At 37.5% G+C, this 19,926-nt stretch overlaps 1 protein-coding gene across 4 annotated transcripts in view; it reads right to left on the bottom strand.

Moving 5' to 3' along the window:
• LOC127952684 (KAT8 regulatory NSL complex subunit 1) overlaps window positions 1-19,926 on the bottom strand; it is a 67,856-nt gene that overhangs the window by 43,363 nt on the left and 4,567 nt on the right. For all 4 annotated transcript variants that reach the window (XM_052551343.1, XM_052551341.1, XM_052551342.1 and 1 more), the window contains exon 2: window positions 5,367-6,639. In XM_052551343.1, coding sequence (XP_052407303.1) covers window positions 5,367-6,550 — 1,184 coding nt within the window. In that variant the 5' untranslated portion in view covers window positions 6,551-6,639. The remainder of the gene's footprint in view (window positions 1-5,366; window positions 6,640-19,926) is intronic.

Here is a 19,926-nt window from a genome sequence, read left to right as displayed (position 1 = left end):
AGCTATATAATTTCTAAGTCATTTTCTTCAAGGAAAACAGAGCAGAAATATTGATAATTCACCTCGCACTCAGACTTGCAAATTTGTGTTCAGAAATATGCTCTTGAAAATGAAAACTTCACCTTCCTCCAGTACCACCTGCCTCGGACTAGCAATAGCAAAAAGCTAGTCATATGCTGTGTTCAATTTACCTCGGATGTTGGAGCTGGGAATGCTGTCACACCCAAGTGAGAAGTCAGAAAACCAAGATAAGATGATGCATTAATTTTTTGCAAGACAAGTCGATAAAAAAAAAAAAAGAAAAAAAGACAAAAGCAGTATTTTGGACAGATAACACCATAGTATCAGGTCCAAAAATATTGGTTAGTACTGTGTAGGGCTGGCAAAATGGCAGAAATGTTTTTGCAATTAAATTTTTTCAGTTTACTCTCCAGACTGATATACTATTTTACACACACACGTAAAATAGTATATCAGTCTGGCGGGTAAACTGAAAAAATGACTAACCAATGGTGATTATATTGCCAAGGTGTGAGTAGAGGGTTGGATTATTAGAATGATTAATCAACTAATCTTTGATTATTTTGGATTTTTCAAAGTCATTATTTCATTACAATGAATTGAATTTCCAATTACAAATGGAATGCAGTAATATTCATGGTTATTGGCCTGTATATATCAATTAATAGATCAATAAGATTAGAATGAAAACTAGGTGGCCTATCAACCATGCATACAAACAGAAGTACTTACACATTTGTGCTCGTGCATACGCACACATAGAACACACACATTAACATGCAGACACAGAACAGGTGCAGACACATGACTGTGGATGGGATGCAGAGACAGGATATTTTCCTGGCAGTGCTTGTATTTTAAGCAGCAATGTGTGTGAAGGAGAGGGAGCAGAAGATGGAGAGAAGGCAAAAAGAAAAAGAAGCAGAATGCAGGAAAAGCAGCACAAAAGCTTTCAGAGAGAAGGAAAAATGAGAAGGAGGAGGAAACAACAGGAGAGATAAACATAGAAAGTGCAAGGAAAGCAGATCCACGACAAACTGCTTCTGTGAGGCAAATCAACTGTACGCACAATTTTGTCCCTCAACATAATTAATTGATTTTCATGACAGATACAGAAACGGAGCACATCAAGCCCTTAAATATGGATCGCCCATGAATGTCATGATTCAGTTCATCAGGAAGAGAAGACAAAAAAGCAGAAGACCTCAGATGTGTGGGAGTACTTTAAATTGAGTGAGGACAAGACAAATGCAGTGTGCCAAATATGTGATTTGAAACTGGGTTACCACAACAGCACATCATGTTTGAAAAATCACCTGAGTTCTGTTAGTATGCCTACAGTATATTGTTGGTGTAAAACAATCAAAAAAAAAAAAAAAACAGCTTTTATCCGGAATGTTAAGCAATAATAGTACGAATTAAAAAAAAATCTTGCACTTAATTTGCTTGTAAAATACTTACGGCAGTAAAAAACAAAACAAAAACCCTACAGTAGCCCAGTCTAATGATATTTTTTCTATATTAAAAGTATTGCACCAAAATGCAACAGTGCACTCCCTTGGGTCCGCAGCAACACACCCACCACACGTGAAGTCGACTGGATGAACGATTCTCGACATATGAAAAATGCAAATAGACAGACAATCACAGAGATTCTTGCCTTTATTACACTGTGTCTATACTGGAAGCGACAGTTGTTGTGTTGCACCATGCCACAACAACTATATCTGTCTATAAGGTAGGGGTGTGACGGTTAGTATATAACCGTGAGACCGGCGGTTATAGTTGAACACCGTCATTAGAACTTTATAACCGCCAAAACCGTGTCACTAAAATATTTTTTACAAACATTTATCAAAAATTATTTTCATTTTTTAGATAGGATCATCAGATGCGCAATATATCGGGAGACATGGTTTTTACCACTTAATGAAGTTTTGTAAATCGTCAGACATGATATTTACCACTTCATTAAATTTTGCTTTGTAGAAAACCTTTCTTAAAAACGAATTTCGTTTTGAACAAATTTTATCTTAATTTTAATAGATGTTTCATCAACCAATTGCATGTATTTTAATAAATAAAAAGCAAATATAGCAGACAATGATAACCGTGACATGGAAGCACCAGCGCGCTGCGTTCACTTGCACTGCACTGTGAACTAGAGCGCATCTCATCGTAAATGAAACTCAGCGTAGGCCTATGCCTCATACTCTAGCATTAAATATCTTTGCTGCATCCTTTCCAGAACATACAATGCCTTTTTTTTTTTTTTTTTTTTTGCGGCTCGCATCAGCAAAGCATAGACCGCAAAACAATCAGCGGATGGCGGGCGGGTGCGGCTTTGAAATTTGCTCAAAAAACTTTGGCGCGGATGATGAGTTTTGTGACAGATCTCCTTAATAAACGGAGGTCTGAAATCTCTGCCCCTTTACCGATCAGAGCGCGCGCTGAAACGGAGTTAACCCGCTATCTGTAAGAACCAATTGACTCTACGGCAGATCCACTAGCATGGTGGCGAGACAATATGAAACAAAATGAAACACGCTATCCCCCCCCCCCCCCCCGACGGTTATGTTATGAACCGTCACATTTGACTCACGTCATAACCGTCATCACCAATTCTGAAACCGGCACACCCCTACTATAAGGGACGTAAAGCGAGTGTTGAAAATCATTTGAAATGTGTGTCAGTAGACTACGTCATAAATAGAATGCAGCGGCAGTTTACTGTTGGGAATAGGCATGGGGCGGTATGAGAGTTTAACGGTATGATAACCTTAATCAAAAATATCATGGTTTCACAGTATTATTGTTACAGCTCTGAAATGTGTTATTTTTAAATATGATCAAAAAAAAAAAAAAAAAAAAACTTTTTTTTCCCAATGGACACACAGTATACTTTGTTTTTGAGCAACATACAGAATATTAGAAACAGTAGAATTTTTTTTTTTTCTTTGATATTTTTCCTAAAAATAAAATAATGACCTATATTATTTAACCTAAATCTGTAATTAGTTATTTAATTTTAGTTAGTAAATATAATTCATATACATATCATTTCATACCATTTAGTTATATAATAATAATCATACATGATTTGATTTAATAATAACCCAATTTGAAGCAAAAACTGAATGTTCTGACAAGCTTACCAAGTAAACTTTTCAGTAGATTCCCCTCAGAAACACATCCATCTAAAACTCGAAATCAATAGAGGATTTTCTTCCAATTCATGAACAGTGATTGATCTGCCCGTTACAGTATTTTTTTTTTTTGTTACCTTGAAAGGCTGTGTCTTTATAACAGGGACATTAGTTTGGCTGTACAGCTCAGACAACTTGCAAAATAGTAAAACCAACATGACAAAGAACTGTGATAAAATTTTAATATTTATGAAAATAATAATAAATAAAAAAAGTGATGTGATTTTTTTTTTTTCCATACTGCCCACCCCTACTCTGAAGCACTGTCTTCTCTTGAATTGCATCCAGGAGAGCCTGGTGGGAAAAAAAACTATTTTTGAAGACTCTTGACAGCAGAAGGCTGCATGACAGGTACAAATGTCTGATGTTTGACCAGTTCAATGACTCGCTTTCATTCAAACCGGTTCTAGCTAACAGGATTACAACACGGAAACAATGAATGCCACCAGCTGTTGCATGCAAGTACGTGAAAGCTAATAGCTAGTCCATGGTACCAAAAGGACACTAGCACGAATGAGAAATGTGACCGCACTTGTGTGTCCATAATGGATTTTGAAGCTGGTCTTCATGGAAACTTGGTTATTTAGTGTGCTTTTGTTCCAGGAGGGACACGGATCCATGCTACACCTTATATGGGCTGCTTGTGGCCAACCGGGTTAATCATTAGCTGTGACTGAGCTTTCTTAATCTATTTGACACAAGGAAATAACACATAATAGCAACAAAATCTCAGTAACTCTACATAACAGAACACGAACAAAGCATTACATCCTGCTTACAATGACTCCAAAGATGGTAAACAGGGTTTAATTTCTGAGAACCAAACTAGCACAAATGAATCATTGGGTGCTAGTACAGACAGCACTCAAGTGACATCTCGGCTCATCAAGACACTGGCTTTAATGGCTGATTAAGCAGCAACACAAATCAGCTACCTATTAACAAAAAGGCCTTGCATGCATTTACAACATGCAGTCATGTGGTGCTCAATCCCACAAGGAAATCTGTTGCATTACCAGCAAAGGACTAAAAAACTCATGAAAAGAAGTGCCTATGGATGTGTGGAAAGCAAATGGTGAAGTTCAAATAATAAAAAAATAACATAAGCTAGACAGTCCTATGTCAACACGCTTCACTATGCTCGTCGCATAATCTGCAAGTAAGCCTATTTGTCCTTGCGCAATAGTCATGTGACCGACTCTGCTGAATGTAGGTTATCCCCGCATGGAGTGGCCCAAGACTGTTTGACTAAAAAAAAAAAAAAACCTTCTGACTCACTGGGCCGTTGAGACATTTTCCAACTACAATGATGTAGCAAAAGAGGCTGATTGAGGAATTGTTGTCAAGGAGCTGATTTTTAAATAGACATCAAGTGAATTTATTCAAATGTGGAATTATTCTCAGCTACACAACTTTACATGCTATTGTCAAATATCAGATCTGCCTTGTGTTTCCTTGTGAGTCTGAAACATTTGCTGGGTTTGAGAAACAAGGCACTTGGAAAACATGAAAAATAAAAAAAACTGGAAAGATGGTACAAAAAACAACAAATAAATATAAAACAAACAACAAAAGGATGTAGAAATTAAACACCTCATCTTTGCCCTCCGCTTATTCGGTGTGTTCTTATCCAGGGTTTTGGATTGGTGAAAACAGGCCCAATCACTGAGTGACAAAGTGTACTTTTGGGTTTATGGAAGTGTCTGCCCTTCAAGAAAATTCCTTTGACTTTTGAGTGTATTATACAAGGCTCAGCCCCTTGGAAAGAGAACGGCTGACTTGGTTTGTGTTAGAGAGAGTGCAGGCTTTTGTCCTCGTCTAACCAGGAGAGTAATGATATTCATGAGATGAACACATACCTCAATTATCAAGAAGTTCCATTGTAACAAAGATAATTGGCATGATCTCAAAATTAAGAGAAGAAATCTACACTTACAAATGAACAGTGATGCACAACAGCCACTCACTGATTGTTCAATAACTTTTGCAGATCACATAACACGCGAGAACAAAATGGTTTCATGAAACAGCTTGACCCAGCCTGCATCAGCACTTATCCTACATCAGAAAAATTGACCATCATACTAATTAATCCATCTGGATTGCATTATCGGAGGAATGATGAAGGTTGGTACTCACAGAGGAATGTGGCGTTGCTCGATGTCGACCCGAGCCAGTTCATCCTCCTCTACATCAGTTTCTCCTCCTGAGCTGCTTTCTGTGGCGTCAGAATCGAACGCGCATTCGGTGGAATGCAGGTTGGTTGTGCAGCTCAAGGACAGTTGCTCCAACTCAGCCGGCATGGATCCACTCTTCAGGAAACGTCTTAGTCCATCCCTTTCCTGAGGGGTGAGTGAGTCATCGCCGTAACGCCCCCTCGGCCGCCTGGCATTCAGAGCACCCAAAGTGCTCTTTAGTAGTCCGCCTAACTGTTGTTGCACGTGCCGCTCTACCTGCTTGGCCTGCACCACCTGAAGCCGTTTGCGTAATCGCCGTAGCCGCGACTCGATCTCCCCTTGTCTGCTCTGGCTGTGCTGAGTACGGTCACTTAGCTCCACTCCAAGACCAATTAATGGATCTTGGTGGGCAGCGAGTAAGAGTGCTAACGTATCTTCACTGCCTAACGGCGGACAGTCCGAGATTTTGTCTTCTGTAAAAGGTGCGATGGAGGTGAGGGATGTTGAGGGAGGTTCTCCATTACTGGGACAGTTCTGGGACTCAGCTGTTGGCGGCTGGTGCTGCTCCACACCTTCTCGAAGAGGACCGTTACTTGTCAGTCCTCTGGTAGAATTGACAACTTCAGTCTGATTTGACAAATCCTGCTCGATGGTATATTGGCCACCATTTAAGGTCACCGCATTGTCTTGGTCAGTCAGTTTAGTCACTTTCTTTGCTATGCCATTGACAGTGGCGCCTTGCACGGTGGGCGGCCCACATGGTCCACCTCCTCCACTGGCACTCATGATGCTCTTTGGCTGCTCCTCGCAGAGATCTAAAGCCTGGTGCTTGCGTGGTATGAGGCTTGGCAGTATGCTGTGCGTCTGCAGAAGAACACCTTGCAGCTTCAGGGACTCTTTTGCCGAGGACACATCTGAACAGTGATATGAGGTTACAATGGGCTTGCAGGGCCCGGCCCCGCGAGAGGGGCGCTCCTCCGAGGCCTTGCGCTTGACGGCACCGTTACTGGACACGAGGATGTGGTTTCCGGTGCCGCTTCCCTCCACGCCACTCGGGGAGAGGGTGGAGGAGGACGGAGCCAGTTTGAAGCGTATGCGGTGAGCTTCGGCCGGAGCGTCGGTCAGAGCGGGCGCCATTGCAGCCATGCAGCACTGGGAGGGGGCGGGCGAGGGGGCCTCTCCCGGTGCCGAGGCCAGCTCCACACCACCCACCTACCACTGTGCCAGGGGGCAGCCTGAAGAAACAAGACACAAAGAAACACCACGAGTCAAATTTAGTGGTACATCATGGATTGATTAAACACAAAACGGCAAACAAACCACACTTCAAGTATAAAAGGAAAACATGCAAAGCACATAAGGCTAATAAACACTACTCCCTTTTGGGTTTCTGTAACGTGTATGTGCTGCACTGAACAGTTAACTGTATTTTTCAGTGTACTAATGAAATTAAACAGCAAGTGCAAAACTCCACTAAATTACTGTGGTGGCTGACAGAGATGGAAAGCAAATTTACATCTCCCACATTCATGATTCAAGGAATCTGGTGTTGTTGGTGTAAAAAGGTTTAGAATGGTTTGTTTAGATACACAGTCACACATTCACAAGTCCAGTGGATATGAACCAAAATAGTTTTAAGTCAAAATTGTATATAGATAATAAGCAGTATAAAACAAACAAGTAATAATTTAAATCACGCTATTGATCTATCTATATTAATATTTTCAGTAACATTAAATGGTTAGTGCTACATTTCAACGGAGGTGTTTGTGTTGAACATCATAAAGACGTTAGTTCCTGTTAATTTTAATTGCAGGAGAAACTGGTTAATTTAATTTTTTGCGTGGTGTTTGCCTTCCAGGTAAAAAATCTTCAAATTAACACTGGCCTAGTGCTTCTGAACTTAGTTTTTGTGCTCTAGTACCTGAATTTTCTGTTACAACACAAAAATAAATATATAAATAAAAATATGAAAACTACATAAAGTATTATATGATTTAAAAATACTTATTTAATTATGTATACACATACATACATGCATACATCAACAGGCTGAAAGGTGAAAAAGACGATAAAAGTGGACCTATATTTAATATTCTCATGGGTTGTATTTTTATTATAGTCTCAGAACCTGCCAATGCTGGAATCTCAGCTACTTTGTAGTTTCTACCAGGCAACAGATGAATTTCAAATAACATTAAGAGTTTGACTGGATTATGATGCCAACTATAAAAGATAATTATCCCAACTATGAATGATTCTATGATTTGTTACATTTCATTATTTGCATCCAAACAGATGTACAACTCAATTATGGCACATGACCAACCATTGAGGACCACTCCACAACAGTATATGTATAAGAGTTTGGAAACTACTACTAATATTAAGGCTCGTTGCAAAATGGCTAAAGGGTCTATCACACAGGATGCTGGACGCTGGGCTCAGCGTTGCCCTTCAGATACAATGCGATTTGCGCTGCACTATGCCAAGAGCAAAGTAGGTGGAGTTTTCAAAACTGCCCGTGCATACATTCTATTTATAACAGTTCTTCTATCTAATAACGTGCAGGCAGGTGCACCTTTTCAAAGATCAATAAACTTATTTTATTTTATGGCAGACTCAGAGCAAGAAATACCAACATGTTGACTTTGTGTGGCTCAAAATTAATACATTTTGTATGTTATATTATATTTATATGCCAGTTAAGGATGCTCATATTGACTGTTTAACCATTAACTGTAAGTAAACATTTTGACTGATGAAGGGGTTGTTCACATATCACGTCTTTTTTTGTGCTCAAGTTCGTTATTTCAAATGTGGTATGCTCATAATGGAAGAGACACACTCGTTTTTTTCCAGGTGCGTCAGCAAGACAAATGAAGCGAGCGAAAAGTAGGCCCATCTCGACAGAAAGGGCAACGAAGTTACTTGCAAAATATGTGAAATATGTTGATGTCATTTTCCATTTTTAGGTGTTTTTTTTTTTTTTTTTACTTTTATACAGGCTAGTTCCAATGTTTGGCTGACGTGTAAAGAAACATAATGGATGTTTACTTGGCATGTGTGTGTATAATAACAAGAACACCGCTATTGTGGAAGGATCATAATCCTGTGGTAGTGAGAAAAAAAAAAAAAATTTAAATACCAAAGATGACAGAAGAAATTGAGTCCTGTTGTTTTTCCCAGTACACTTAATTTTGCCTATTTCCTCAAAAAGCCTCACTAAATAGTGGGAAAACTGGATGATAAAACTTCATGTTTATGTCCAGTGTGTGAACAGAGATAGATGAGTGGCAGATTTAGGGCTGCTCTATTATGCCAAAAATCATAAATCACAATATTATTTTGCTCAATATTGTAATCACCATTATGAGTGGCCATAGGAACAAAACTTTAGCCTATTTGAGTGATTTATTTAAAGATTTGACTTTGTTTCTTATTAAAGCTACAAAAGTCAAGAGCAGTGTGTGATTTTGAATTTGTCTGTCATTTGACCTTTTTGAATTTTAGTCAGTGTATAGTGTGTATGATTGGGCATAAAAATTATCTTCAAAAAAAACAAAAACGTACAAATCTCAAAGTCCACTTCAAAGGGAGATATCTCATTTAATAATAATAAATAATTTTTCCAAAACTACAACGAATGGCTCGTTTGGACTACAGCACTTGTTTTCTTGGTTTTGTGACATAAAGCTGCCGATTAGAATATCATTAAAATAAATCCTGCCTATGGTAATACGAATGGCTGGGGGTGGGGACATGGTCGTGGTTAGAACTTGGTTGAGTGCATCACACAACACGACGACAAAGTGCTGCTGTAGCCTCAAGTTTTTAAAGTTATTACACATGCACCTGAATAATAATCTATGTAAGTACATGTTACAATTATGAAACTTTAATAAATTGCTTACAGTACCATACTGGCCAATGATGCAATCTGCAGAATTTACACTTCAATTATGAGAACTCAGTGTTTGCCATATATTGAGTGCGGATGTTTTTACATAACTGTATCTTCAAAAGGAAACCTACTGTCTTCAGACAATTGAATGACATTTTTATTTAATCTTGCATGTAATGTCTGATAAAGCAGTGGTTTGTTTTGAGCAGAGAGCTGGTTTGTGTACAGCGTTTACCAGGGAAACCTCCATCTCTCCCACTGCTGGCAGAGAATGAGTTTGCCGCCTATATATATGCCGCCTGGGAAAGACTGGACTAGTTTTGTCAAAAGACCTGGTACTTCGATACCAAGTTGGTACTACAAAAATAAAAATTTTACGTTTTTTTTTTTTAAGTATTGGTTGGTTCAAAGTACCCGGGCAACCCGGTTCTTGATGCGCTCGCTATACGAGAGGTTCGCAGATGTGCTCTCTTCATAAAAGCACAGAAGTGGTCACATCAAAAAGATTAAACAGCCCAAACTACCAAAACACTTTAAAAGACAGACACCCAAATCAAACCGCAGTGCTTATTTGAATACAGCCATTACCAGAGAAACCTATATATTTCCCGCTCTACAAGCGCCTCCTGCTGGCAGAGAATAAATTTGCATATATATGCCACCACAAATAAAGTGCAAGGCTATGGAAAACACAGCCATTGTTATAAATATGTGCACAATACTTGTGCTTCATGTGCACTGCACACAAACATGCTATAATAAGTTATGATATTCTAAGCTACTTTAGTGATAAATCACAGGACAGCGCTGACAACTAGTTTCTGTGTTCCTCTGTGTGCGCGATCTTCATAGCTACTGTTTATATGCGAACATGGTAGCTCGATATAATAATACTAGGGCTGTCAAAAATAGCACGTTAACGACGTTAATTAGTTGTTTGTTGTTAATTACGTCAAATTTTTTTACGCATTTCACGCATGCGCAGTGTGACAGATTATTCAGGTCAGGAAAAGTCTCGTCGATCTCAGAATTCTCAAGATAGTAAAAAACAGCGGCGAGCGCTGCGACGAAAACACAGAAGAAGCTTAAGGTTTTACCCCAATTACTCTCAAATACATTCATGCCAAGCTCGATAAACAGAGACGACTTTGGTAGTTGATCCGCTGGAGCTTCTTCCTGTTATAGCGTCCTGTGTTTCACACTGCGCATGCGCAGAACGCATACATGCAATGCAGCGAAAATTACAGCTGTTTGGAAAAGCATTTGCATTTTTACTTGGTTTTACTGGCACTTGAAGCCTTCAGAACGTGAAAATATCGATCCTAAAGTATTGTGGCAGAGCAAATGAACACCTCCCAAAAACAAGAGTGCCGCTTTTGTGATGGTGGCATACGTTTGTGTTTCTGAGTTCATTCTTTCAAGTTTCTCTATGCATATTTTCATATTCTCACACTATCTGTAGTTAAATGGCATGGTTTGATATAGTGCTCAGGTAAATTTGATTAAGTAAATGTTAAACTTTTGAAATTCAGAAAAAAAGAACCACATATTGATGAATCAATACATGAAAATTATGTATCTGTGTCCTGTTATTTATCTTTTGATATGCATTTCAGAAAAAAAAATGGTTAGGATTCAGGTGTAATTGCAAATAGTGATTAATCATAATTAATCCACAGAAAAATCTGATTAATTTGATTAAAAATTAATCATTTGATAGCCCTAAATAATACACATTCGTTCATCTAATCGCTTAAATGTCCAAACCATAAAACAAATACAATTGACAAAGTTTAGTGAAGATGCAAGGCTCACCGCTCACGCGCCATCAGTATGTGTTTAACCGGCGTTCACCTCCGTGTTTTGCTTTTATGCCACTGACTGGACGGGGCAGAGTCATGTGGGTACAAACGTGGTAGTATGCTTTTTTTGGGGGGGAGGGGGGGGGGGGGGTGGATGCTGGGAAGTGTTAAAAGGATTAAAAAAAACAAAATAACCGACATGGGAAACTTACATCAGTTAGAAGTTATGAATTTCGGTTTTGATTACTTTTTGATTAATCGTCAAGCCCTAATAAGATTCCTTAAAGAAAGTTTACATGATTAACCACTAAGCATCACATTGTGTTTTTAACCGTTTTAGGTGCACACCCTGAGTTAAAAGATGACTTTACATGTCCGTGTTCTGTTCCTTCTGAGTGCATCACAGAAATCCTCGAGGAAAAACATGAATAAATCTAATACACTTCAATAAATCACATCCCATAGGCAAATCCCATTTAGCAAAAGTCATGTTACATGATTTTAGTGATTTGCATGTGAAATTGGGCTTCTATGGAGGAACAAAAGCAAGCCGCTAGAAAAGGGGTGGAATGGAGCACAATACGTTTTTCTTGATCATTGTATTTTCATAATTGTTGGAGGTCGAAATCGAAACTTAGCAAATTTTTCTATTAATTTCATAAGCATAGGCAGATTTAGGTTGGGAATTGAGCGATAAATAAAAAAGCTTCATTTATTCAGCTTCAATAATGAGACTTTCTACTAAAGTTCCTACTAGTACTATTTTTTTTTACTCGCACCATGTCTGGTGTGTATACTTAAAGTGTATGGGAATAATTAAAAGAAAATTTAATGAATTTTTTGCAGTGACAAAAGTCTGTGTCATGCTGTAACATGAAAATATAATGCTTTTCTAGTAGATATATGAATGACTAAGAGATTGACTTCTCTTTATGGTTTTGCTCATTTTATGACACATTTGTGTTCAAATACACTTCACAAAACGACTTCCTGTTATGTGGAACTAAACTGAACTCTGGTATTGAACACCATGTGTACCACTGACGTGTATATCAGAGTGGTTGTACTGCAGCTCATATGACCATTACCAGTACTAAATAACTGATCTTCAGGCTGTTATTGGAACAAAAAATAAATAAAATAAATAAACTGTCAGCCACAAATCAGATTGTGTCAGAAAAGCATGAGAAGGTCTTTGTGAACTCTGTGTGTGCATCCAAACCTCCCTGGGTGGGGTGAAGGCTTGTCACAAAGCCTTTTATCCATTATCTCTATTAAGAAACTACTAGTCAGAGCAACTCTGATCTTACTTAGATTCTTAGATGAAAACACTATAACCACACCTATAAGAGCAGCGATATCCTACAAAAAATGAATAAATGGCATATGCCGACAAGTACCTTTAAATTAATTTGGTGGATAAATGCAGATACACAAAGATGTAAACAAACTTGCTGAATTTAAAGGGAAACTGTGTGCACTATGCTGATTAATGCCTGACATGATCGTTGATTCGGTTACTGACACTGAACAGTAGGGGTGCAACGGATTGTAGAGGATCTGTGATCCGTACGGAGCAAGCTGCATGGTTCGGCACGCATGTGATTTGCAGATAAACTTATGTTTAACCATTATTTGGGCTGGGTAAAAAAAAAAAAAAAAAAGATCTCTCGATATTAATCAATTCACTTTTTTTTCTTTTTTTTTTTTATACAAAATGATATTGATTCTTAAATCCCAAGAATCAATAATTCTAGCCTGTTTTCAGTTAATGGATGGAACGTTGAAGGCACGTCCCATCCAATAAATTGCAATAAGAATCAGTGCTTTTAATATGAAACCGAATCAGGTTTCAATTTATGTCCATCGTATTGCAGTATTCAAACAATAAATGTAAAGGCAAGTTAAAAGAAAGAGTGCAACTTTACAATCCGTATCCTGTCTAATGAAATTGCTTAATGTTTCAGCCATGCAAATACGTCAATATAAAGTCCTGTTAACAATGTCACGTAACGTCACATTTACCTCAGAAACAAACATTCACAGTTCATATGTCTACAGCAATATGTTCAATATGTCATACAGCTGAAAAAAAAACGTATGTATGTCAGTATTAGGTCTGTGCATTTGGTCTTAAAGAGACAGCAGCCAATAAATAGTCTGTTTCTGTCTGCTAATCAAACACCACAACAGTTCTAACAAAGATTAATCTACATTCAACTTGTGCAGTGAACACTATTGTGGTATTTTACACTTAATTATTACATCTCTGCACCTGAATGCTTGTTACTGACTTTATTTGTAACTGTGTTTTGTCGTATTCATCTATGCTTATAATTTGTGTAATTGTTTATTACCAACTTTATTAGTTAAGCTAGTAGTTTTTGCTGTGGTATAGCAGTAGGGTTGCGCGATAAATTGAAATGGCGATTTGACAGAAGCTGCGATTGTCATGCGTATCTTTCAGTGAAGCATGGTTCTGTGATCATCAGTTAATCTCCATCCAAAGGCCAGAGGGCGCTCTCGAGCTGAAACTCCAAATACGCCTCACAGAAAAAAAAACCAGGAAATCCCTATAGTTGTAGCTGGATAAACAGAAGATTGAACTGCTTTTATTGATGCAATGTGACTAACACACAGTTATGACAATATATGGTTTATCGGATTTAATTAAAATAAAGTATATTACACAATGCCTTTATCACTGCTTAGAATACTATGAAATATGTTGTGCACCTTAATCTGTGTAAGAAAGCCACATCTCGAAGCAGGATTTATTTCAAACACTCGACCGACATTTTGAAGTGAGTTTGGAGTAAAAATGTGTTATTAAATGTGGTATTTTCACATGCTTTCAGATGGAGCTGCATTTATTACACAAAGCCATAATTCATTGAGGAGCTATGCAAACAGCTGTCATTATCGCGCCATTTAATCATCTGCTTTTTTTGAATAGCTTGTAGGGCTGGACCAGCATAATTGATTAATCAAATATTCTTTTGGTGGGTTGGTATTCGATTTAAAATTGAGATTCGAATATTCTTTTTTTTTAACACCTGGCATCCCCCACGAAACAGTTCTTATTCGCCCTTGAATATGAATCACCCATGTGTGAATGTTATGATTCAGTTTATCTGGAAGAGAAGAAAAAAAAGCCAAGACCTCAGCTGTGTGGGAGCACTTTAAATTGAGTGAGGACAAGACAAAGGCAGTGTGCCAGATGTGCGATTTTAAACTATATTAAATATAGAAGCTCTCTCTTAAGTAATATGTTTAAATGGACAAATTCACACAATAATTGTGTCAAAATACCCGTCTTGTTAAGTTTCCTACAGCAGACATAGCCGGATGAACGTAGGCCTACTGCACCAGTGCACTGGATCATTCTCTTAAGCGACAGCCTTAATATTACTCGAACAGAAACAAAGAAATCACTTACTGCTCCTAATTAAAAAATTTATTAAAGAACAAGCTTTAATCTATACAGTCCAATATGCAATACTGTTTTAAATTTAATTGCTTTATTCAATTTCTTTAAAAATTGAGATTTATACATCATCTGAAAGCTGAATTAATGCAAGCATGTTCCATTTTTAGGATCTGACAATATTTGGTCGAGATACAACTATTTGAAAATCTGGAATCTAAAAAAAAATCTAAATACTGAGAAAATCACCTTTGAAGTTGTCAAGAAGAAGTTCTTAGCAATACATATTACTAATCAAAAATTAAGTTTTTATATATTTACAGTAGGAAATGTACAAACATTTCTTCATGGAACATAATTTTTACACAATATCCTGATGATTTTTGCCCTAAAAGAAAAATAGATAATTTTGACCCATACAATGTTTTTTTGGCTATTGCTACAAATATACCCCAGTGACTATAATTAGACTAATATTATAAAACACTTTTTTCCATATTAGATAGAACTGTTAATGATGACAGCGAACAAGAGAGAATGTGAGCACTGTGTGCATTTAGGCGAAGCCACTCTCTGCGCCATCAAAATAAAAGTCCCACCTCAAACACATCGACCAAGCAGAAAAACTTATCGGCCAGTGCCGATATTTGATAAATGACAAATCGTCCCCTTGGAATAAGGTTCTATGTGACATTTTTGTCAAAAGTGAGTTATTCACAAATTATTATTCTGTGACAATTTATTTACATTGTGATGTTTTATTTTAAGTTGTTTAAGTTTTGGGATTTTTTATTGAAAAAACAAAAAGGTTCTATCTACAGAAGTCTATGGAACACAAAAACTTTAAAGCTCAATATCTCAAAACGCAGATAGAACCTTATAATTCCAAGGGGACGAAATGTTGACTGATATATCGGCCTTGGCGATATATCAGTCAACCACTACTAAAAAGCTCATCAATATTAAAGGCCTAACCAATACAGAAAGCTAAAAAAATATATATATTTTGGTAATTACCAATACTGTTAGTTAAGAGCAGCAGTGATGGGCTCTAATCTTGACCCTCAAACTACATCTCACAAAAAAAAAGTTTTCAAAAGACCTGCTTTGTGGACTGTGAAATGTGTGAAGGTCAAAAACATGCATTTCAATGACTCCGGAGTGGAGGAGGGAAAGAAAAGCTTCCCTGGTGCCCATCTCTCACACAATCCAAGAATTTGCATTTGGGCACTCATTTACAGACCACGGACTATTCTTAGACAGGTCGAGAATGTCATCAACTACTGACTCGTATTTTCCCAGGGGACACTTTTTATCCTGAGCACAGTGCAGTTGTGTAATTGCAATTAGCTAAAGCCTCAACAACACTATCAACACCGATCTCAGCACCTATGCCACACAGAGTGCTGGCTTCTGAGAAAACATAAGGTACTTACTAGGGATGTCAAATTTCGATTATTTCCATGATCGATCGTCGTTTAAATTAACGATCAATTAATCGATTAATCGTTAACCATAATACTGCAAAATGCGTCTATTGCAGGCACGCAGTCAGCGGTATGACAGGATGTGCAAAAGCCACACACACACACAAAACGCTTTCTCACTTGAATTAAAGAGGTTTTAGTCTGAATAAAATGTTAGTAGCAGCATTATAAAATGAATAGATGCGATTATGATCATTTGATAAAATGAAGAGAGCGCGCCATACTTTTGAGGTCATTTTACTTTGTTGACAGTTTCCAATCCCGCACGGAGAGCGCTGAATGCGCCTCTTTAAATGGTTTTGTGGTGCTCATTGTTGTATTTTAAAGCACAATTGCAATGTTTTCAACTGACATTATTGTATAAAAGTATCCGAAATGTGGAGCGTGTGTGACTGCGCTGCACATTAAGTGAACTACATCGGCGCTGCTGCACCAAAACACAGTTGCTCACATTAATTTGATCCTGCTGGATTCTGTCCTGGATCGTGACAGTGCATGCGTGCAGACGAGGATGAGCGAGCGCGGCTTTGGCTAGATTTATTTGGAGGTTATTGCTCATGTCTCATTCGGCACAAATCGAAATGTTTCCATATTCGCAATGTATTTGAATGTTAAACTATTATTTATAATGTAAACTAGGCTTGTACTTAACACGCATTCGCATATAGACGGAAAAGATGATCCTCTTCATATGAGCAAAAACGTCCTTGGAACAGCAGAGAGGACCGGTATACTACGGTCTATTTAAACTGACCAGTGTAACCTTTTAATGTGTAGTTGACATTTTATTTTGATAGTGAACAGACTGCGATGTAAGTTTGAATCGCTAGAATATACGTGTGCAGCAGGCTCCGGGGCGATCGAAACAGCTGAGACATTAAAAAAATATATATATTTTTTCCGCAAAAGTGTTTACTTTCATTTGTGCGCACTCACAATAAAAACAGAAGATTTGTGCTCTTGTAAAATAAAGCAAACAAACAGAATGCGTTGTCATCATTTTTTTCTTTTTTTTTTGTGAACTTATGGAGCGCCCACACTTCTGTTTTAAATCCGTTAATCTTAATTAGCCTATTTAAGTCGGATATATTTCGCATAGCCTATTAAAAAAAAAAACATGAAAACAAATTGTTATTTTTATGTTGGGCCTATTACTTAGTAGGCTATAAATTTTCCTTAAAGCATCCCATTTTGTCCCAGGGCTTAGAACCTGTGCCCTAGTCAGGTCCATGCAGAAACTTGTGAACGATGCTCGGCGTCACCGTTTAGTGACAGCAGTGAATGCTCCAGGAATGTGTCGGTCACAGCGCCTATTAATCGCCGTTTTGAATCCAGCAATTATTTATTTAGAAATGATAAGATCTGATTATGACAAGTGTGGTATAAAAGCTTTGTTTATTAGAGGAATAATAGGTTAACTGGAAAATGTTAGATTAAGACCATGCTCATGGACCACATAGTCTTCATTTACGCGGCTTCTGGTTTGCCGGTTGGTCACGAATTTCCACAAATTCAGTATATTTAGGCATAGTTTCTTTTCCTAAATCTTCATAGTCTAACCCTCTAATTTCCCAGGTTTATTTTATTATCTTTCGCTTTTAGTAACTGTTTTCGCATCTCTTACTGTGGTAAACATGGGAAGGGAAATTAAAGATTTCATGAATTAAGAATTCGTTCGATTTATTAATTTGTTCCCTTATTTCACTTAAATCATGGGTTATTTAGGGAACAAAATTAATGAAACATGGACAATTGCCACATTAATAATTTTTAGGAATGAACTAACAAGTTGTAGGAATGAATAGACTACCTGTCCTGTCACTGTGTCCCGCAGCCCTGCAAAGCGCACGATATAAAACAGTTATCTGATGAAATGATTAGTAACTACATTTCTATTGCATTTAATGTTGAAGAACTTTTATGTTGTTTCTATTTTAATGTACTTTAAAGTTTAAATCACATTAAAAGCTTAATTTGTACATTGTGAATGAATGATGATGCTTTTATATATCGTCACCGTCACTCACAGCCGCTCGCACGTGTTGAGTGCGCATGAGCCGCACGCAGCCCAACATTGAATCGGTTAACCGACCATCGATAGCCTTAATCGATTGCATCTCTTATCGACAATTAATCGATCATCGATTAATCGTTGACATCCCTAGTACTTACTAATTAATCCAATAGCAGTTTCTCCACAGGAAATATATTTGTGTTCTCTCTATAGATATATAGATCGATAGACAGACATACATACATAAATACATATCTTAACTGAATATATCAGCTAAAAGACCCAAATAAATAAAAACCTTGTTCTTTTTTTCCTTCTTTAAACTAAAACAGGGATGGTTCTTCGCAAAATGACCTAGGCATTAATCATTCACATTCAACTGAGATTGAAACTCATCTTTACTCATTTCAAAAGTCAAACACATAATCAATATGTTCAATTAAATAAAAATTTCAAGCGGTTGTAATGTTTAGATTAAATTTCTCAGTCTGGCCTGAGGAGGAAGTGCCCAAATGAGAGCTCATCTTTTTGACTGTGTACTGCCTTTTATTAAAAGACCTTGTCCATGAATTACTTAAAAAAAAAATATATTTTTTGTCCATGAACATATCCATGAACTACTTAAAAAAAAAAAAAAAAAAAAAACTGATATGAAGAAAGTAAAACAGACTTAATGTGTGAAACCTGAATGGCAAAAAATGAAATGTTCCATATGACGCAATTTAATAAAAGCTGCAAATATAATCAAAAAGCTGTTTAAAATAGGTTAGATGGAATCCAACATCACACCACTACACATTTCAACTTCCCGAAAGTGATTTTTGTCAGCTACCCTCGTGGGAGGTAAATTAACTTTAAACCCTAGGTTTGGACTAAACCTTGGCTAACAACTTTTAACAACACTGACACAGCTGGTTCGATAAAAACAACAGTGGTGGACATGTTCTTTAAAGTATAATTATTCTGTGCTATCATTCTCTTCAGAAGATCAATCTATGAAAAAACTTAAGAAAATCTTTGACTTCAGAGAAAGAAGGGCAACTCAACATTCTCATGGAATCTTGAAGTCCTTGATTTCTTCCATATGACTCAAGTATTCCCAGCTGGGTGAATTTACTTTCAGAAGCCCTTAAAGACTGAAATCAGAAAGCATTTCATTTAAAAAGACTTAAAGCAAATAACTTTCCCCCACAAAAAAGACCTGTTGTTTGTAAAACAGACACACTCGCCCTTGTAACAGAGAATCCATGTTAATTGGACTTGAACAACAAAAATCTCTGGGTGCAGGCCACCGTGTCAGGTTATTTTTCCCAAACACATTAAGCAGGTGGTCCTGTCTCACAATCTAACTGACTCCTCTCTCTGCTCCCAGGCAAATGGCCCAGTGCATGTCTCCAGCCCTGGCCTTGAACTTTCCAGAACATCCGTGATGTCTCCAGACACTGTTTGTCAGCAGCTTGCACTTTCTTTCACTTTTCATTTTTAACCTCCCAAAGAGCAAAGTCTTGCCAATCTCATCCCCTGCCAAAAAGAACAGTGTTCAAATTTTGCACTTAATGGATACAAGTTAGGAGTTAAGCCTTTTAAGTTTAAAATAAAACCAGGCCTTGGGGTTTGGAGGTCAGACAAAAAGCAGGTACTGTAGGTGGCATTGATGTATACTTCAAACTGACATTGATTGTGAATTACACAGTAGTATGGGTATCAATACTCAAATGGATCATAACAGGATTAAAGATTGATTGATTGATATGCATCAAAGAAATAATTATATTCTCTTTAAAATTCACTTCGACAGCCTTCAACAATGTGGGAGCCAAAAATAACAATTCCATGCAGCTCAACAGCAGAGATCTGCAGCTGCCGACACAAAATTTACATCAAGAGA

The sequence above is a fragment of the Carassius gibelio genome, chromosome B3 (assembly GCF_023724105.1).
Source record: "Carassius gibelio isolate Cgi1373 ecotype wild population from Czech Republic chromosome B3, carGib1.2-hapl.c, whole genome shotgun sequence".
Classification (NCBI taxonomy): domain Eukaryota; kingdom Metazoa; phylum Chordata; class Actinopteri; order Cypriniformes; family Cyprinidae; genus Carassius; species Carassius gibelio.
This window is presented reverse-complemented; position numbering and strand designations above follow the sequence as displayed.